This window comes from Canis lupus, chromosome 5 (genome assembly GCF_003254725.2).
Source record: "Canis lupus dingo isolate Sandy chromosome 5, ASM325472v2, whole genome shotgun sequence".
NCBI lineage: Eukaryota > Metazoa > Chordata > Mammalia > Carnivora > Canidae > Canis > Canis lupus.
In genome coordinates, this window is record NC_064247.1 from 8,641,353 (window position 1) to 8,662,422 (window position 21,070).

At 37.5% G+C, this 21,070-nt stretch overlaps 2 protein-coding genes across 8 annotated transcripts; one reads left to right on the top strand and one right to left on the bottom strand.

Moving 5' to 3' along the window:
- Nucleotides 1–395: 395 nt before the first annotated feature.
- On the top strand, nt 396–19,621 carry LOC112671102 (prostate and testis expressed protein 13-like). 7 transcript variants are annotated; one of them, XM_025465009.3, is made up of 4 exons: nt 396–521; nt 637–660; nt 1,019–1,159; nt 18,896–19,621. In XM_025465009.3, the coding sequence occupies exons 1-4, from the start codon at nt 458–460 to the stop codon at nt 18,931–18,933; spliced, it is 267 nt and encodes an 88-aa protein (XP_025320794.3). In that variant the 5' UTR covers nt 396–457; the 3' UTR covers nt 18,934–19,621. The 7 variants fall into 7 exon arrangements, with proteins under 7 accessions (XP_025320794.3, XP_048965744.1, XP_025320792.1 ...); XM_049109787.1 differs by lacking the exon at nt 18,896–19,621 and adding an exon at nt 18,240–18,871; XM_025465007.3 differs by lacking the exon at nt 18,896–19,621 and adding an exon at nt 17,761–17,941.
- Nucleotides 13,894–16,454, bottom strand: PATE3 (prostate and testis expressed 3). The gene is made up of 3 exons (XM_025465011.3): nt 16,363–16,454; nt 14,686–14,871; nt 13,894–14,168 (listed from the first exon to the last, which is right to left on the bottom strand). Exons 1-3 carry the CDS (start codon nt 16,409–16,411, stop codon nt 14,005–14,007), a joined length of 399 nt encoding a protein of 132 aa, XP_025320796.1. The 5' UTR covers nt 16,412–16,454; the 3' UTR covers nt 13,894–14,004.
- Nucleotides 19,622–21,070: the final 1,449 nt, after the last annotated feature.

The following is a 21,070-nucleotide window of genomic DNA, read 5'->3' on the forward strand; positions in this document are numbered from 1 at the left end:
ACCTTGGGAGGGATGTAGTGCCATTGAAGGTCACACTGAGGCCAGTGTCCAGGATGGTTATGGTGCCTGAAAGGGACTGAGCAACTCCCTCACAGATGCTCAATGACCCTAGCTTTGTCAGGTGCGAAAGGCTGTCCTGTGGCCTACACGCTGCATGTAGGCTAACAACTAGAACTACACGTGAAGTGATGAGGTACTAGGGAGAGAGGTTCTATACCAATGTTAATTAGTACCTTATTCTGGATCTAATAAAATGAGACAGGGTGTCTGGATGGAGTGAGTCCCAAGTATCTGGAGGAATGCAAACACAGACATGATGTACCCTCTCCTCAGAACATTGTAGAGAGGATTCAGGTGGCTTGATCTGAAATTTGTAATTCTGTGATCTAATGGGATGCCTGAGGGCAGGTAATGGGAATAAATAAAGCTGGAACCTCCTGCTGGGATTGTCTCAGGAATGGGCCCCAGGATGTTCCCATTGCTTCTGCTGTGCATATTCACAGTGCTCTTGATGGATGAAGGTAAAGCCTGGTGAAAGAGGCAGGGATGGGTGGTGAGGGGCTATATGGGGAGCAACTTGACTTTTTGAGAGACTATAAAATGGCTCAAGGACAATTTTTCTTCTTCTCTCCATAGGAGACAGAGTGTGGACAGCGAAATGTATGGTGTAGTTGGTTTGCACTTTTTGGATAAATAATGCCACAATGAGAGGGGACATTCTTGATTGTTTTCAAACATTGTTTCTCTACCCACCCTGACTATATATAACTGTCCTCACTCACTGCTCTAGTGTTTTTTTAACTGCCCTGAGCCTTGGGTGAAGGAGGGAGGGGGCTGGACTCCTCCAGGTCATATGACCTACTCAAAGGTGTAAAGACCCTTGGCAGAAGTCGGGAAGGGTGTCAACTTCCTTCTTGTGAGGTCTATACCATGCTAGTGTAAATGTTGATAGTGGGGCAGGCTTCTGAAGCATAATTACTTTCCCTAGAACTCTGCTTTAAATCTTTCCTTTATTTAGTGATTCGATCTTGCTATCAATGTGCCCACTTTGATGGATACAGATGCCGCAGTGGCTTGAAAAAGTGCTGGAAGTTCAATCTAATGATTCATAACAGGAGTTGTTCCACAGAACACTACTACTACACTGATCGAATTACAGGTAAGTTCAGGTTAGAGAGAGACACAAGACATTACCAATGGTGCCCACCTTTCCTGGAGTCAAGGTGTGGAGGGAAACTGGGACCGTGGGAGAGGCTGGGGAAAGTGGAATTCTCAGTGGTACACCCACCTGAGGTGGAGTCTGTGTGGGAGGCTGAGGTCTTTTCCTGATCCTGTCTAGAGAGACCTCGATGAGATGCAGGCACTGTTTGGGGGATCATTCTCATCCATGGAAAACCAATGAGCTTCTGGAGAGATGTCATTGCTGGGAAGACAGTGTGATTAAGCAAGGCGATCACACTTGCTTTTTTTCTCTCTTTAGGGAGAGCCCTGTATCGTTATACACGATTGTCTTGTAAAGTTTGTGAAGAGGGAATGGTCCAAGTATTCCATGACTTACTGAAAGAAACATTTTGCTGCAGTCATGATAACTTGTGTAATAATGGCAACATAAATTTAGATACTACACTGAAATTTGGAGTGGGGGTAGATAACATGACTGATTTGATAACACATAAATAATAAACATGTTTTTAGATCTTTAAACCATATAGGAACATATATTTTCTTAAATAATCCTTTCTCTTCCCCTCTAAAATAGAAAAGGATATACTAGAGGTGCACCTGACTGCCTCCGTCAAAAAAGCATGGGGCTCTCGATCTCGGGATTGTGAGTCATACCATGTTGGGTATAGAAGTTACTTAAATGAACTTAAAAACAGAGATAGTATAAAAGATAATAGACCCTAAAGTGAAAAAGATACACACAAATGCACATATACCATAAAGCAATAGGACAGCATTGACTAACCACAGCAACTGAATTAGTTTAAAAAGATTTTTGTTTAGTAAACAGAGCAAAATCCAACTCTACGATGATTCAGAAATATGACGAAGTCAAAACAATTCAAGATGGGAAAATATAATTTAATAATGAGTGTGGATCAGGAGCCTATTTTGGGGCTCAAAATCATCAAAAGAGATAATATACTTCACATTATTAAAGCCACTAACCTACAATAAAGATATAAATGATTAAAACTTAAGCAGCCTATACCACAGCAGCAGCTTTTCTTAACAACTCTCCTATAGAAACTATAGGAGATATGATGAGAAAAAGAAATGCATGCTAATCACTAGATCATGTGGGTAAATAATTAGCAAGGAGACTGAAGACATATACAACATGATTATTAAGGCAGATCCTAGAAACCTATATCTAATCCTGAATGCAGATAATAGAGAACACAGCTTTTCAAGTATGCATAGGACATTAACAAAGATTCTTCACATATATCTGCCCTTTGGAGGATAGAGTTGATTTATATCTGAACTGTAAAAGATCCATATTTTTCTCAGTAGATGCTTGGCCTTTTGGCCAGGATAAAAACATTTATGACGTCCTCTTTAAAGTCTGAAACTCCCCTGGTGATTCCCAGCATCATTTTATTTACTGAAAAAATAAACTGTTTTCCAGTCTGGCTTGATCACATGGTCAGAGACATTATAACCCCACCCCTCCCCACCAACCACATGCACCCTCATTAAGAACTTTTGTTTAAAATAGTCCTGAAGCCGAGATTCCTCACACAGATTTTGATTGTGCAATCCAGCAACAGAGAACAGTCTGTATGTAAATGAGGACTCCTGGGAACTTGTGCATGGAATGTCTCTTGGATTTCCCCAACTTTTGTCTGCCCTCTCCTCCTTTTGCTTCACTGTATCCTTTGTCTTCAAATAAAAGCTGTATTCAGTATGCACTATAAGTATTTCCTAGAGAATAAGTGTGTTCTGTGAAGTCCGATGACATTTTCCAGATATCTAAATTTGGAAAATCGGGGTCCCTGGGTGGCGCAGCGGTTTAGCGCCTGCCTTTGGCCCAGGGCGCGATCCTGGAGACCCGGAATCGAATCCCACGTCGGGCTCCGGTGCATGGAGCCTGCTTCTCCCTCTGCCTGTGTCTCTGCCTCTCTCTCTCTCTCTCTCTCTCTCTCTCTCTCCCTCCCTCTCTGTCGATCATAAATAAATAAAATATTTTTTAAAAAAATCTTTGACGGGGCACCTGGACGGCTCAATGAATTAAGACTCTGCCTTCAGCTCAGGTCATGAGGCCCAGGGTCCTGGGATTGAGACCTGCATCAGGGTCTTCCTCTTCCTCCCCATTCATTCTCTCTTTCTTTTTCTCTGTTTCTTTGTCTGAAATAAATAAATAAAATCTTTAAAAATAAATAAATAAAAATAAAAACATTTGACAAAGTATTAGCAAACATTTCAATAGTAGAGAAAAGGATAGCATAGAATGAATGATTTGTTTTTTGTTGAATAACAAACCATTCCAAAACTCAGTGGCTTAAAATTACAAATTATTTTCCTGTGTCTGAGGAATTCAGATGATCCTGGTTTGCTCAGCTGGGCAGCTCTGCTAATCTCAGCGAGACCAGACTCATTCATATGTTTAGGAGGTAGCTGGAGATTGATTGATTTAGGTTGGCCTTAGCTAGGGTGACCCAGCTCTGCTCTGCATGTTCATCTTTTCCTGGGACCAACAGACTAGCTTAGACATGTCTTATTCATGGCAATGGCAGAAGCATAAGAGAGCAAGAGCCAAGCCCATGAGTCTGTAAACTTCTGCTTACATTAAATTTGCTAACACCCTAATGGCCAAAGCAAGTTACATGGCCATTAGGAAAATGGGCAGGTAATCCACCTACAATGGGAGGACATTGAGAGTTTGCAATTTAAAGGATGTTGACATAAAGGAGCGGTGAAGAATTGGGATCAGGTGATGCAATGCAGGCCAAGTAAACCTTATTCTAGGGATGCCAGAGTGGTTCAGTGTTAAAAATGTCAATTAACATAATATTATAATAACAAAAAATAGATGATCATCCTAAAAGATAATAAGTAGTCATTTCACAAATTTCAACACCTGTTCATCTGTTTAAGAACTCAAAAGTGGAATTGATGAATGTCTTTAACATGAGAAAGTGATACATATCTCAGTCCAAAAGCCTGAGAGAAATGTTAGATGGTTTCATGCTAAAATAAGAAATGAGGCAAGGATGTTCATTACCCATACTGATAATTAATATAATATTAGAAAATTAATCGATGTAATTACTTATGGAAAAGGATTAGAGGTCTTAGAATTTGAAAGGAAGAGACAAAACTATTTTCTCTTGCAAATGAAGGAGTGTATATCTGATGAAACCAAAAGATTCAATAGATAAGCTACGAATAACACAAAAGTTATTAAAGTACTAGAACATGAAATCAACATTCAATTATTAACAGCATTCACATATACAATAACTACTTAGAATATAAAATGGAATGTCTGTCTCATGTAAAGTAGAAAAACATCCATATAAAGAAACCTATTTAAAAAAAGCTATAAAAGATACAGTAGTTGGATTGAAAAAAATGCCAATAAAAGCATACCATCACATTTTACCCTGGAGTAAGACAAGGCATGAAGATCAATTGGAAGAATAAACAAACAAGAAAGGCCAAGAAAATGCAGAAAGCAGGAATGAAAGAGGGCTAGCCTTTCCTAATATTGAAATCAGCAACGAAGCTTCTGTAACTAAAACAATATGGTATTAATACATGATTAGACAAAGAAGACAACTTCTTGAAAAGATTTCTTTGATGATTTAAATGGCCGTCAAAATAATTTTCTTATTAAAGTAGTGCTTTCTCTGTTCCTTCCTGTGTCATAACCCTCAAATATAAGGACACTTCTGAATTCTATCACTGTATTTCTATCTTGTTTTTAAAGTTCATGTGAGTGAAATTATAGAAGTGATATGAACTGTGCTCTTTTGTGCCTGGCTTCTTTTGCTCATCATTATGTCTTTGGAAGTTATCCATGTTGTTTGCATATAGCAATAGTTTAGTCTTTATATTGCTGTGTAGGGTCATGCTGTATAAATATACCATATTTTATCTTTTCTGCTGTCTACGAACAATTGGGTTGTTTCTAGTTTTTAGTTATCACAAATAAAGCAGTCATGAAACTCATCCTCCAACACTCCTCCCCCCCACTTCTTCCTCTTCCTTCTCCTTTTTCTTTTGTGGCAACTCCTTCATTAGAAAATAGCACTCCTGGGGATCCCTGGGTGGCTCAGCGGTTTGGAGCCTGCCTTTGGCCCAGGGTGTGATCCTGGAGTCCTGGGATTGAGTCCCACGTCAGGCTCCTGGCATGGAGCCTTCTTCTTCCTCTGCCTCTCTCTCTCTATGTCTTTTGTGAATAAATAAATAAAATCTTAAAAAAAAAAAAAGAAAATAGCACTCCTAAAAACATACTCTATGTGGGTTATTTGTTCAAAGGAAGCAAAATAGTTATATGTTCTAAAGGCAGGGAAAACAATGATTAAAACAATTTCCTAATTTGATCTTGGACTAACATGGTCGGGAACAGTTAACGGGCTCAAGAAGAAGGTAGGGTTTAAAATGAAATTCATTCTTGAAAAGTAGCAGACAATGAAACTATTAAATACTTCTTTACAGTTTTAAATGATTAACAGGTAACATGTTTTAGTCACACGCCTATCATAGGGGAACTCAAATGGAAATTACACATTTGCCCTCCAGTGAGCTACTTTCTATTAAAGAAAGAAATACATTCTGGGGAATTTGGAAGCTGTTGCAACTGCCCATAGTGACATGAATGAAAGAGACAAGTCTTTAGAATCAGAGCGATTAGAGCTATAATTATTATACTCTATTATAATACAGTATTGCCTGTAATCACTGTTTTGCGCACTAGATGTTCTGGACTTATTTATCTACTGGTTGCATGTTTGTACCTTTAAACAATAGCTCCTCAATTCCTCCACCCTTAGACCCCGGTAACCATCCTTTTTACTCTTTATTCTTACTAGTTTGGCATTTTAGATTCCACATATAAGTGAGATCATACAGCATATGTCTTTCTCTGTCTAATTTATTTCACAAAATACCATCAAGTTTCATCCTGTTGGGGCGCCTGGATGGCTTAGTTGGTTATGCATCTGCTCAGGTCATGATCACAGGGTTCCTGGAATGAGCCCTGTGTCAGGGTCCCTGCTCAGCAAGGAGTCTGCTTCTCCCTCTGCCTCTCCCCCTGGCTCGTGCTCTCACTCTCTCTCTCTCATTCTTTGTCAAATAAATAAATAAATAACTCTTTTAAAATTTAAAAAATTAAAATAAAAAAATGTCTCATCCTGTTTTCTCAAGGGTCAGAATTTCCTTCTTTATCAGGGCTGAACAATATTCCCGTGTGTGTTGGGGGAGGATATCACATCTCTTATTTATCCATTCATCTGTTGAGGAACGCAAGTTGTTTTCACAGCGTGGCTGTTATAAATAATATTATAAATAATGCTGCAATAAATGTGGAAGTGCATATATCTCTTTGATATCCTGTTTTCATTTCTTTTGGGTATATATTCCAGGAGTGGAGTTGCTGGACCATATGGTAGTTCTATTTTAAAATTTTTGAGGAACCCCCATGCTCTTTTCCATAGTAGGTGTATCAATTTACATTCCCACCAATGGTGCCTAAGAGTTCCCTTTTTTCTTCATATTCTCACACTTGTTATCTCTATTTGTCTTGATGATAGCCATTTTAACAGGTGTAAGGTGATAGCTCATTGTGGTTTAGATTTCTTTGATGATTAGTGATGTTGAACATCTTTTCAGGTACCTATTGGTCGTTGGAAATCTTCTTTGGAGAAATGTCTATTTAATTCTTCTGCCCAATTTTAAATTGGATTTTCTTTTCTTTTCTTTTTGTATGAATGCTTGGAGACTGTGATGTGTTACAAAGACTGTGATCTTCACAAAGATCCCAATTTGAATCACCCCAGTTCTGTTACTATATCACCAAATGGCCCTCTTAAGAGCCATTTAAGAGCACTCTTTTCCTTATTTATGAAATAAAAATAATAGCATCTTCTTTACTGAGTTATTGCAAGAAAGAAATGAGATCTTATATTAATTGCCTGGTATGTATTAGGTGCTCAATAAATGCCAGAAGTTGTTTTATTGTTATTGAATTGTATGAGTTCTTTATACATTTTGGATATTAACCTCTTATCTGATATAAGGCTTGAAAATATTTTCTCCCATTTTGTAAGTTACCTTTTCATTTTATTTTTTATGTTTGGCTGCATAGAAGCTTTTAGTTTGATTTAAACCCACTTTTGTTACTTGTGCCTTTGATGTCATATCTAAAAAGTCTTTGCCAAGACCAATGTCAAGAAGCTTCTTTCCTCTGTTTTCTTTTAGGAGTTTTGCAGTATTAGGTCTTTAATGCAAGTTGAATTAATTTTTGTGAATGGTTTAAGATAGAGGTCCAATTTCATTTTTCCGTGTCTGAGTATCTATTTTTCCCAACATCATTTGTTGAAGAGACTATCTTTTTTCCACTGAGTATTCTTGACTCCCTTGTCAAATATCAATTGACCATAAATACAGGAGTTTAGTTCTGGGCTCTCTGTTCTGTTCGATTGATTTTTCCTTCTATTTTTATGCCAGTACCATACTGTTTTAATTTTTATAGCTTTATGGTATAGTTTGATATCAAGAATTGTGATGCCTCTAGCTTCGTTCTTCTTTCTCATGATTGGTATGGCTACACAGGGTCTTTTGTGGTTCCACAGAAATTTTAGTATTGATTTTCTATTTCTTTAAGAAATGCCATTAGAATTTTGATAGGAATTATGTTGAATCTATAGATGGCTTCGGGTATATGGACATTTTAACAATATTAATTCCAATTCATGAACATGGGATATCTGTCCATTTGTTTGTGTCTTCTTCAATTTCTTTCATCAATGTCTTGTAGTTTTCATTGTACAGATTTTTCACTTCCTTCCTTAAATTTATTCCTAAATATTTTTGGTTTATTTTGATGCTCTCATGAATGAGATAGTTGTCTTTATTTCTTTTTCAGATATTTTGTTGTTAGGGACAAGTGCAACTAGTATCTGTGTGTTGATTTTATAACCTAAACTCTACTGAGTGTGTTGCTTACTTCCAATACCTTTTTGGTTATGTCTTTAGAGTTTTCAAATATATGTTCACATCATCTGCAAATAATGATAATTTTACTTCTGATCCTTTTTGATCTTTTATTTCTTTTTCTTTCCTAATTGCTCTGATTTGGACTTCCAGTAGATCTTGAGTAAGAGTAGTGAGTGTCAGCCCCTTTGCCTTGTTCCTGATCTTAGAGGAAAAGCCTTCAATTTTTCACTATATGCATAATGTTAGCTATGGGCTTGTCATATATGGTTTTTTATTATGTTGAGGTATGTTCCCTCTATAAACACTTTGTTGATAAGTTTTCTCATGAAATGCTGTTATATTTTGTCAAATGCTTTTTGTATCAATCAAAATGATCATATAATTTTAATCTTTCATTCTATCAATGTAGTATATCACGTTTATCGATGCACATACTGTTGAGCCATCCTTGTGTCCCAGACATAAATTCCATTTGGTTACAATGATTAATCCTTTCAATGTGTTGTTAAAGTTAGTTTGCTAATATTTTGTTGAGAATTTTTATATTTACGAGGGATATTAGTCTATAGTTTTCTTTTGTGGTAGTGTTTTTATCTGGCTTCACCATCAGGGTAGTGTTGGCCTTGTAAAATGAATTTTAAAATATTCTCTCCTTTTTAATTTTTTGAAAGAATTTGAGGATCGATGTTACTTATTTTTTAAATGTTTGATATAATTTGCTGAGAAAGGCATCTGATCCTGGGATTTTTTTGTGTTGTGAGGGCTTTGATTATGGATTCAATCTCCTTACTCATTATTGGTCTATTCAGATTTTTTATTTCCTCCTGATTCAGACTTGGTAGGTTATATGTTTCTGGAAATTTATCCATTTTTCCTAGGTTCACCAATTGGCAAATGACTATTCTTAGTGGTCTTTTATAATTCTTGTTATTTTTGTGTTATCAGTGTAATGTCTCCTTTTTCATTTCTGATTTTATTATTTGAATCTTCTCTCTTTTTCCTAGTCTAGCTAGTAATTTGTCAATTTGTTTGTTTTTGAGAAACCAGCTCTTACTTATGGTATTTTAAAATTTTCTTGTCTCTATTTCATTTATTTCCATTCTGATCTTTGCTATTTCCTTGATTCTGCTATCTGTGGACTTATTTTGTTTTGTTTTTCTAGTTCTTTGAGTTATAAAATTAGGTTTATTTGATAAATTTCTCTTTTCTTAATGTGTGCATTTATTACTATTAGACTTCCCTCTCAGAATTGCTTTTGCAGCACCTCATATGTTTTGTTATATTGCATTTCCATTTTTGTTTGTCTCAATATATGTATTTTTAATTTTTCTTTTGATCTCTTCTTTGAGCCATTGGTTGTTCTGGAATGTGTTGTTTAATTTCCATATGTTTGTAGATTTTTCCATTTTTCTTGTTATTGATTTCTAGCTTCATACCACTGTGGTCAGAAGATACTTGGTATGATTTCAATCTCCTTCAATTTGCCAAGACTTGTTTTGTGTTCTGTCTTACAGACTATCCTGGGAAATGTTACATGTGCACTTGAGAAGAAAATGTATTCTGTTTATGTTGGATAGAATGTTTTATAAATATCTGTTAAGTCCATTTGACCCAATGTGTGGTTTAAGTCCATTGTTTACCTGTTGATTTTCTGTCTGGATGATCTATCCAATGCTGAAAGTGGAGTATTAAAGTCCCCTGCTGCTATTGTATCATTGTCTATTTCTCCTTTAATTTGTTAGTATTTGCTTATTGATACATTTAGGTGCTCCAGTGTTAAGTTTGTATATATTTATAATTATCCTATCTTCCTGATGAATTCCATTATGTATTGACCTTCTTTGTCTCTTATTAGTGTTTATGACTGAAAGTCTATTTTGTGTGATATAAGTACAGCTATCCTGCTTTCTTCGGGTTTCCAATTCCATGAAATATCTTTTTCCACACCTTTGCTTTGAGCCTATGTGTATCCTTAAAACTAACGTGAGTTTCTTATAGACAGCATACAATCAAGACTTGTTTTATCCATTCAGCCATCCGATGTCTTTTGACTGGGGAATTCAATCCATGTACATTTATTTTTTTTTCAATCCATGTACATTTAGAGTTATTATTGTTATATAAGGATTTACTAATGCTATCTTATTGTTTTCTGGTTGTTTTGTATTTATATTATTTCTTTCCCACTCTCTCTCTGCCTATCTTTGTAAATTGATAATTTTCCATGATTTTTTGTTCTTTCTCCCCTTTCTCAGCTTTCATGTGTCTACTACGGGTTTTTGCTTTATGCTTGAATCTTATTGAAGTTATAATAATTGTAGTTGCATTATTTTTGCACATAAGTCTGATTGCTGAGGTAAGTCCCAAGTAGTTTAAACAGTCCAGCTTAAGGTGATGGCATCTTACCTTTGAATGTCTACAAAAGCCTTACCCTTTTGCCCTTTTACTCCCCCATTTTAAAATTTTGATGTTATTATTTACCTCTTTTTATATTGTATATTTGCTAATAAATTATAGTAGCTAAAATTGTATTAATGCTTTTCCCTTTGTCCTTTGTATTATAGCTAAGTGGTTAACACACCATCCTATTAGAGTTTTCTAAGTCTGACTGTATATTAACCTATAGCAGTACATTGTATATTTTTGTGTGTTTTCATGCCATCAATTAGCATCTTTTCATTTTAGCTTGAATGGCTCCTTTCAGCATTTCTTGCAAGGTAGGTCTAGTGGTGATAAAGTCCCTCAACTTTTTGTAAGAATTATTTTTATGTTATGGATAAACATAAGGTATAAGGATTGCAGGTATCTCCTCCAAGTCTGTAGCTTGCTTTTTTACTCCCTTAATGATGCATTTTGATGAACAGACATTGTTAATTTTAATGTGGTCTAGTTTATTATTCTTAAAAAATGATTTTGCTTTTTAGGTTATGTTTAAGTAACTTTTGGCTCTTCCAAAGTTATAAATGCATATTATGCTTTCTTCTAGTTTTTTGTATTCTTTTCATATTCTATTTATAATTCAGTTTGAACTTGTTCTTTGTGTTATAAGATAGAGGTAATGGATAGAAAAATTTAACTGTGTAGAAGACCCAGAATTAGTATTAGTGCTAATGGAAATACAGCGTACTATGAAAAGAGCATCTCAAATTAGTTAAAAAAAAAAACATACATTTTAAAATAAATATTGTTGGGCTATTAGATAGCTATGTGGAAATACATCAAATTGGATCAATTTCTTACACAGATAAATTCTAAATGGAAAATTTGAGTGTTAATTTATATGTAAGTATGAGAAGGAAACATGCATGAATTATTTTCTAACTGAGGCATAAAAAGTGGCTGAATTCCATTATCAGGAAAGTGCAAGATATCCTTTACAACCACTAGAATAGCTAAAACTTAAATGGCTGATAATAATTGGTGACGGGAAGAATGTGGAACTCTCATACAGTGCTGGTAAAACTATATATTTGTATGACCACTTTCACAACCGATTTGGCAGTTTCTTTCAAAGTTATGCATATGCTTCTAGGCCTATCCTATGACTTATAAATTTTACTTTTATTTACCTACTCAAGAGAAATGAATGTGTATGTCTACCAAAGGATGACCATAGTAGCTTTATCTACAATAGCCCAAATCTTGAAACAACTTGATATCCATCAACATGAGAATCAATTTAATAAATTATAGTGTATGTATACAATGGAGGAAAAAAGAACAAACTTTTGGCATAAGCAAAAACATGCATTAATCTTAAAAATATCTGGTGAGTGAGAGAAGCCAAACTCAAGAAAGTATACTGTGTCTACTTTCATTTGTTCAAGTTCATAAATTCAAGAATAGGTAAAACTGTATTATGGTGATAGAAGTTGGAACAATAACTTAGAGAGTGAGTGGTTACCTGAAGAAACATACTGGGTTAATGGGAATGTTCTATATTTTATCTGGGATAGTGGTTACATAGGTTTATACATTTCTCAAATCACATCAAACTATACTTAACATATGTATTTTTTATTATATATGAATCACACTTAAATTAAGAAGATAAAGTAATTAGGGTTGACTGGATGGCTGAGTCGGTTAAGAATCTGACTCTTGATTTCAGCTCAGGTCATGATCTCAGAGTTGTGAGTTCGAGCTCCACTTTGGGCTCTGTGCTGAGTGTGGAGTCTGTTTAAGATTCTCTCTCTCTCCCTTTCCCTCTGTCCTCCCCTTTAAAAAAAATAGAAGATGATAAAGTAATTCTATTTCAACTCATAATGAATACTGGATCTAGTTAATAATAATCAATGGAGGCTAAAGCTGTCAGATAAGAGATTGAAGAGAAACTTTATATTGTATAAGACAAATCTGAGAACAAACAAATCTATGTGATCAATCTCGACATCATTAAAACTAAGAAAACATGTGCCTTCAGCTATTTCCAATAAGATTGGGTAAGATTATCCTTTCTAAACTTACACTTCTATTTTATAATGGTAGTATTGATTATGAATTTTGAAGTAAGTTTAGCTAATGAGTTTTGGAATAATCCCATAAAAAATAATTGTAGTTAAGATACTTGAATACTGAAGGGCTCCATAAAAAGAAGTGTCTTTTGCATGATCCCTTCAAGGAAAACATGATAAAGTGAACATTCTTTATTTGGTAGGGGATAGAGATTACCATTCCTGATAGACTCAAGAAAATAGGTATGCAGCCAGAAAAAGCATAAAAGCATCATAAATCCTGTAAACTTAAACAGATTCACAAGAAAAATTTCATCAACATTACTGGCTGTTCAATTAAACACAACAAACTTTCACCAGCTTGCTAAAGGCCACAGAAATGAGTAAGACATGGTATCTATTCTTAGTGTGATTTGTAACTTACTGGGGCAAATCAGACAAGCAGAGAAATGATTCATCAAGAGAGATCGTCAAAAAAAATTATACATAAATGACTTGGGTATTCAGAGAAGGAAAATTTGTACAATAGTGGTGTGGGTTCCTGGAGAGGTGATAGTGGAAGTGGAGAGCAAAAGAAGAAAGGAACAGGGAAAGATTAGGAGAAGAGGGAGAAGAAGGGAGAGTTGTGATGTATCTTGAGTGTGCATCTTGACAGACCTACAAGTGACCGTGTGTGAGAATGACTATCACAGAGGCAGAAATGTCCTTACTCTCTGATTTGCACTAACATCGTATGTGAATGTACTCTGTAAAGGCCAAGAAAATCATGACTGAGTTTGAAGTGAACGCAGTCCACTTGGGAAAATAATGTCTGTTGAGGACAATCTCAAGTGTCCACCATCCATTTTGCTATTTCTGCTTAATTATAGTAACGATAAATGGGAGCTTTGGATCAAAATATTTGTGAACTTTCATCCAAAGTGTTTCTAGTGCACCTTAACTAATTTAAGCTAATCACAAGGTTTTTTAATTGTCTTGTTTTAAATTATGCTATACTGAGCCTTTTGGGACAAGCTTCTTGGATATGGAGATGCCAGTATCCCTGTCATGGGAGAAATCTATTATTCAAAATCATTATCCTCCAACTGAGGTAGAAATCAAGCTGGAGGCACTGGGAAGGATGACACTGAATGAAAGAGCTGCAGTATGTCAAAGACAGCAGGAAACAAGGGCAGGGAGAGGGGAGAAATGAAGGGGAGAAATAACAACATTCTAAGGCAGATATTTTATTTTATTTTATTTTATTTATTTTATTTTATTTTATGGGTGCATTTTATTTTTATTTTTTATTTATTCATTTATTTTTTTATTGGAATTCAATTTGCCAACATATAGCATAACACCCAGTGCTCATCTCATCAAGTGCCCCCCTCAGTGCCCATCATCCAGTCATCCCCACCCCCTGGCCCACCTCCCTTTGTTCGTTTTTGAAGTTACAATAATTGATCTTGCAGCATTTATGAACATAAGTCCGATTGTTGAAATCAAATGTCAAGTCTCTACAGAATTTCTGACACACCATATACGATAATTGCAGAATGTTATCTGTAATAAGAAGGAACATAGAAAATAAGCCAGTGATCTAAGTTCTGTAAAGACAGGTCAAACCTGGCAGTAGTCCTGTCAGTGAAATTTTAATTAGGCATGAAAGTAGGTTTAGGGATGGCTTCAGAGCTTATACTTACCAAAAGGACTGAGCGGGGAGATGTAGAAATCACTAGCCTCCTTCATGGTTGCTTGCCTGAGTCCCTAACAAACTCAACTCCATATAGCTGCTTCATTCTTTTTCCTGGTAGATTAGCAACTAGTCCTTTAGTGTCTTCAGAGTTAAAGCTCTGTTTGGTCAGTTTCATTGGGAATATGGAACGCCCATCTTCTTACTCCTATCTCATTTTCCCCAAATCCTCTTCTGTCTGCGTGCACAGGGACCTAAGCTCAGGGGCATTCTGCTCTTTGGTTCCCCTCTCCTGGATTGGCTTAGTCTGAGATATGAGATTGCTGAAGTACTCTCCTAAGAATTTTCCAAGAATCTCACAGAACCTCCCTTCTCCCTCTAACTTACCCTGGAAGATCTTTAAAGTCATGCATGACTCGAACTTCTGAGCAACACAGATACCAAAGCCTCTCCTGCAGCGATCTGTCCTTGTGCGAAGGTGGCATGTCATGCATGTGAGCGGTGTCACTGCTGGAGAGCGTGGAGCTGGTGTGAGACCAGGGGAACTGTAGAAGGAGCTAGAGTTGTCTAGACCTGATTGTGGGAGGAGGGGGTGGTGCAAGGAGTGGATGAAGAGCTGGTGGTGAGTAGAAGAACATGTAGTAAACAGTTGGAGCTCTTACCAACTTCATATCCCAGGGAAATGCCATTGTGAGAATAAAAGGATTCTTCTGGTCCCTCTGTCAGCCCTTTTAACCTGGGTAACTTAGAGCAACGATTTAGCCTCCATGGCATTGATTTTTCTAGCTTTAAAATAGTCCTGTTTATGATGGCCTAGCCTACTTGACAGCACTGTAGATAGTCAGGAGTGTAATAATGAAGGTGACTGCTTTAAAATAATACCCACTATTTGCTTCCACGTGGAGGGACCTGGAGGGTATTATGCTAAGTGAAATAAGTCAATCAGAAAAGGCCAAACATTATATGGTCTCATTCATTTGGGGAATATAAAAATTAGTGAAAGGGGATAAAGGGAAAGGAGAGAAAATGAGTGAAAATATCAGTGAGGGAGACAAAACATGAGAGACACCTAACTCTGGGAAATGAACAAGAGGTAGTGGAAGGGGAAGTGGACAGGGGGTTGGGGTGACTGGGTGATGGGCACTGAGGGGGACACTTGGCAGGAGGAGCACTGGGTATTATGCTATATGTTGGCAAATTGAACTCCAATAAAAAATTCTAAAAATAAAATATTTTTCCTAAGCTACTGTCTGTTGCTAACATTTGCTGCTTAGATATTGTTAGGTAACATACTGTAATTTTGAACTTTGAACTGAATCTATGTAAAGTCCTCATGAGTCCTGACACTTATTGTGGTATTGTGGGGTGAGCTAATTGAAATACAGGTTTAATAAGAGAGAGAAGCAAACAAAAACCTCCTCCTTGGGGCACCTAAGTGGGAAAGGAAAGTAGCATTTGTTGAGCATCTCATTTGGACCATGTTCTCTCACTTTGTCTCTGATTTAATCATCACAAACGCTTTATAAGTATTTCCCCATTTCTCATATGAGCAAGGTACAGAGATTTTAGGACTGCAACTGAAACATTTTTTAAAAATCTGATTCTAGAGCATCCAATATTTCCTCTCCTATAATCATTTATTTCCATATAAAGTCCCTGATGAGGGGTGTCAAAAGCTATTGTCCAGCACTAGAACTATGAAATTATTCATTATAGACTGACCAGCTCTCTCAGCAAATGGGATACAGATTTATGAATGAAAAGGATGGCCTCACGAAAATCTTGGTAGGATTTTGAATTATGGGGAATGGTAGAGATAGAATGAGGGAAAAGTATGAAGGGGCAGCAGCCATTGTGGCTTGAGCCCCTGGTAAAGAATGGCAGAATGTTGAGAAGGTCAGAAAAGTTGGCACATAAAGCAGGAGGAGCATTCCGAAGAATGGCTTCCCCTCCCTTCCAAATGTGGTCAAGGCCTGGCCCTCCAAGGATACCTATGGCGCCACAGAGTTTCCAGGGGCTCCTGTATCCTGTCTCTGGAGTCCAGTTCTCAGGCCTGTGACTCACCTACAATGCAGCAGAAAAGGGAGAAGACCATCAAGAAGTGTTTGTCCATTCTGAACCAGAAGTTCCTTGCACAGGAAGAAAAGAAGCCAGGAACTGCAAGAGCAGCTCTTTAGGCTGTAGGGACACAAAACTTCACCACGGGCAGCAATTATTCATGCCAAAGAGGAACCAATCACACAAGGTTTTCTCTGGAAGTTCAAGTTCATTCTCGACCCCAAAGCAAAGAATAATGATAATTAGCAAATTTGGGGGTTTACATTAAGCTTTGTTTTTTTTATTATAATCTTTATCATAGTAATTAGAGTTATGATGTTATCATTCTTATCCTAATTTAACAGAGGATGAAATAAGCTTAGTGAGGTCTAGCATCTTACCCATAATTACATACTGAGTGGAGGCCACACTTATAACCACCTTGATTCAATTCCTCAGCCATTAGAAATGACAAATACCCACCATTTGCTTCGATGTGGTTGGAACTGGAGGGTATTATGCTGAGTGAAATAAGTCAATCAGAGAAGGACAAACATTATATGGTCTCATTCATTTGGGGTATATAAATAATAGTGAAAGGGAATAGAGGGGAAGGGAGAAGAAATGGGTAGGAAATAGCAGAAAGGGAGACAGAACATGGAAGACTCCTAACTCTGGGAAACGAACTAGGGGTGGTGGAAGGGGAGGAGGGCGGGGGGTGGGGGTGACTGGGTGGCGGGCACTGAGGGGGACACTTGACAGGATGAGCACTGGGTGTTATTCTGTATGTTGGCAAATTAAACACCAATAAAAAATAAATTTATTATTTAAAAAATAATAAATAAATAAATGGAAAAAAAATAACCACCTTGATTCAATGTTTCCTGGAGATGTATTCATACATTCAACCAATATTTATTGAGAACTTTTGTGTGTCATGCACGGTCCCATGTGTGAAAGTAGAACAATGTATAAGTCAGGAAAGTTCATGTAGCTCCTCTCCCTGTGGGTGAGAAAGAAGAGAGTGAAAGAGATGAGAAGATATATCATCTGTGACCAAGCTGGGCCTTCAACCTAGAACTTCTGATTCTCAGCCCAGAACTGTTACTTCACCTTAGAAGAAATCTGTTCTACCCAGCCATAGATGGTTTATTCTGTAGGGCTTTAAAACTCCCCCTAGAATTATCAAACAACATGATCTTTACCAAATTTATATTGTGAATCAGCTAGTTTTTCTGATTTAGGTATCTATTTCTACAAAAGTTAACTCAGTTAAGGTTTACCATGGGTAAAGCTCTGGGAAACCATGGCCAGTCCCCGCATTCTAGGGTTCCTAAACCTGTCAGTGAGCTAATGGCACCTTTGGCTAGAGATATTGGAAATCTTCCAGGCAGAGCTAATTTGGCAACATGTTCTTGCTTGTAGGAACAATATGTTCATTAAAACATATTGAGTCGGGGACGCCTGGGTGGCTCAGAGGTTGAGCATCTGCCTTCGGCCTGGGGTGTGATCCTGGAGCCCCGGGATCGAGTCCCACATTGGGCTCCCTGCATGGAGCCTGCTTCTCCCTCTGTCTGTATCTCTGCCTCTCTCTCTCTCTCTCTCTTTCTCTCTCTCTCTGTTTCTCATGAATAAATAAATGAAATCTTTAAAAAAAAACATACTGAGTCTGGTGTTTTTAGATATCAGGTGAAGATTGGGTGACATAGATCTTGGTTCAAGTGCCACATAATTTGCGGTGTTCCTGTTCTATGACCACTAGGAGTGTGGAGCCCTTCTATGCCCAAGAAGAGAGCCAAAAGCCTTAGATGTGAGGGCATTGGTTTCTTTGAAAAGAATTGACTGGAGAATGGAGAGCAAGACTGATGTCTTTGAATCTAATTTTCTATTCTTTCATATTTCAGGAGAGCATCTTAGCAACGGATGGCATTTTTCAGGACTTTCCAAAGGCTTACCAAGAAGGCAAAGCCCTGAGCCTTTTGTACTTGGGTTTGCAAGGCTATCAGAGCATTTCCTGTGTCAGCCATGTTCTCTGTTTAAAGAGAATGACTCTAAAATCATAACAAAGGAAGCAAAGGACATTCTAGGTTAAACTGCAGTTGGTTATCAGTGTTTGTTCTTCGTTCCCCTTGGCAGATGCTTTCTGAAAGGCCCACTGAGTTCTGAGTCTCTTTCCTACTGGAGGATTTCCAGTTAGGATTGTGAAATTTTGCAGTTCTACACAAATATTGGGTTCCTCTGACTTACCCCCCTTCCTCCTCCCCAGTACCTCATCCATCAAATTTTCTCTTGAAAACAATTTCTTTCTTCATTTAGCACAACATAGGAAAGAAGCAGTATTAGAACCTACTAGAGACAGTGTAGTATGATGGAAAGGAGATTTTCCTGGGAGTCTGGAGACCTTTGGTTGATTACTATGGAATTCATGGCATCTTTAGCAAGTCATTTATCTGTGATGTCAGACTTCAATCATTCTTATGGTCCCTTACAATTTTAACATTCTGTAGTTTCAAAATGTAAATCATGAGGGTGGGTACTAAGGTCTGTTATTCTGACCTAGCATTCTGCTTGGCACACGATGATGTGCTGAACATATGATGGCTAAATGAAGAAGGGAATGAATGAAGGATAAACCTCACATGATACCACTCTCCACACCCCAGTGAGACAGAGTTCCGAATGAAGGAACTCCATGACAAGAAGGCCATCAACTCAGCATAGATGCAATATGCCCTGCTCTGAGGAGGAGAAAGCAGAACATTGTGTCCTCATATTCATGGTCTCTCTTGGCTTCAGGGTGGGTAGCTGAGATCCTGGTGATACCACAGATGAGCAACCCTCTTAACTTGTGCTTCTAAATACTGTCCTTTGTTTTGGGGGAATAGACTTTGGCACAGAGTCAGAAATCAGGCTGCTTTGTTCCTGGGCTCCCAGGGGCAGCTCTGGCTTTCCAGAGTGTGTATAGAGACTAGAGCGTGAGATAATGACCATTTAAAAAAATCCGGTGAAGAGGAGCCTGTTTTCAGGGCCCAGGGAAATCATCCTCACACATCTAATGCTGGTGGGAAAAGAGGTAAAGGAAGGAAGAACAAAACCAACATTTATTGAGTGCTTGCACACAAGCCTAGCCACTTCTCCTTAGATCATGTCATGGAGGCCTCAGACTACCCTGGTGATGAAGTGTCTATCAAGGAGCCCAGCTGAGAATCAAGCATAGATCAGTGTCACTAAAATCCTCGCTTTGTTCACAATATTGCTGTTAATAAAATGCTTTAGATGAAAAGTCCCAATGGCTGATGAAATGTTTCAAAAAACTCTTTCACAACTGTTTATAGACTGATCTTGTGCATGTAAGTAGCAGATTATTGTTAGCATCTTACCTTCATTCTGAGCAAAATTTATTAATATGGGGTCTAGTGTCCTCTTAGTTTCATGGGATCTATGAACCTGGTAGAAAAATCTTATATTTTTCATTAACCTCTTGGCAGGGAGCAAACAATCTGTCCCTTTCAAGGTCCTTCTAACCAGACTAACAATCAAATTGACATGAAGGAGATTAACAGGAGAAAAATCAAATTTAATAGCATACCTATGGGGGAATCCACATTGACATGGAAATTCCAAAGACAGGCAGGCAAAATAAGGTATATATGTCCACCCAAACTAAGGAGAAGGGAGTAGGAGTCTGGAACTTCAGAGGAAAGGAACATAATTTACTGGAAGATAGAAAAGAGTAAACGGTAAACAGATGTTTGCTGGGCCACTCAGAAGCAGTGGGACATCGAGGACTAGGTTCCTCCCCATCTACCCTACCTAGTTCTTATCATAATGTCTTTTTATCTACAGAAATAGCTCTCTTCCTGAAGCAGGTTGTCCATCTAAGTTCTTGTAGGCAGTTGATGGGTAGGTAAAAAGTTTTTCCTTAATCTGCTGGCTTTTAATGGATTGCTTTTTTTATTTATTTTTTTATTTTTTTATTTTATTTTTTTTTTGCCTCTCTTTTTTTTTTATTTTTTTATTTTTTTTATTGGTGTTCAATTTACTAACATACAGAATAACCCCCAGTGCCCGTCACCCATTCACTCCCACCCCCCGCCCTCCTCCCCTTCCAACACCCCTAGTTCGTTTCCCAGAGTTAGCAGTCTTTACGTTCTGTCTCCCTTTCTGATATTTCCCACACATTTCTTCCCCCTTCCCTTATATTCCCTTTCACTATTATTTATATTCCCCAAATGAATGAGAACATATAATGTTTGTCCTTCTCCGACTGGCTTACTTCACTCAGCATAATACCCTCCAGTTCCATCCACGTTGAAGCAAATGGTGGGTATTTGTCATTTCTAATAGCTGAGTAATATTCCATTGTATACATAAACCACATCTTCTTTATCCATTCATCTTTCGTTGGACACCGAGGTTCCTTCCACAGTTTGGCTATCGTGGCCATTGCTGCTATAAACATCGGGGTGCAGGTGTCCCGGCGTTTCACTGCATTTGTATCTTTGGGGTAAATCCCCAGCAGTGCAATTGCTGGGTCGTAGGGCAGGTATATTTTTAACTGTTTGAGGAACCTCCACACAGTTTTCCAGAGTGGCTGCACCAGTTCACATTCCCACCAACAGTGTATGAGGGTTCCCTTTTCTCCACATCCTCTCCAACATTTGTTGTTTCCTGCCTTGTTAATTTTCCCCATTCTCACTGGTGTGAGGTGGTATCTCATTGTGGTTTTGATTTG

What these genes read in the sequence shown, in the direction of transcription:
- LOC112671102 (XM_025465005.1), top strand. Translation starts at nt 458, where the DNA reads ATGGGCCCCAGGATGTTCCCATTGCTTCTGCTGTGCATATTCACAGTG. An exon ending in AGTGCTCTTGATGGATGAAG is followed by an intron (nt 522 to 636) that starts GTAAAGCCTGGT and finishes TTCTCTCCATAG; the next exon opens with GAGACAGAGTGTGGACAGCG. An exon ending in CAGAGTGTGGACAGCGAAAT is followed by an intron (nt 661 to 1,018) that starts GTATGGTGTAGT and finishes TCCTTTATTTAG; the next exon opens with TGATTCGATCTTGCTATCAA.
- PATE3 (XM_025465011.3), bottom strand. Translation starts at nt 16,411, where the DNA reads ATGGACAAACACTTCTTGATGGTCTTCTCCCTTTTCTGCTGCATTGTA. An exon ending in CCTTTTCTGCTGCATTGTAG is followed by an intron (nt 14,872 to 16,362) that starts GTGAGTCACAGG and finishes TCCCACAATCAG; the next exon opens with GTCTAGACAACTCTAGCTCC. An exon ending in GACTTTAAAGATCTTCCAGG is followed by an intron (nt 14,169 to 14,685) that starts GTAAGTTAGAGG and finishes TTCTTATTACAG; the next exon opens with ATAACATTCTGCAATTATCG.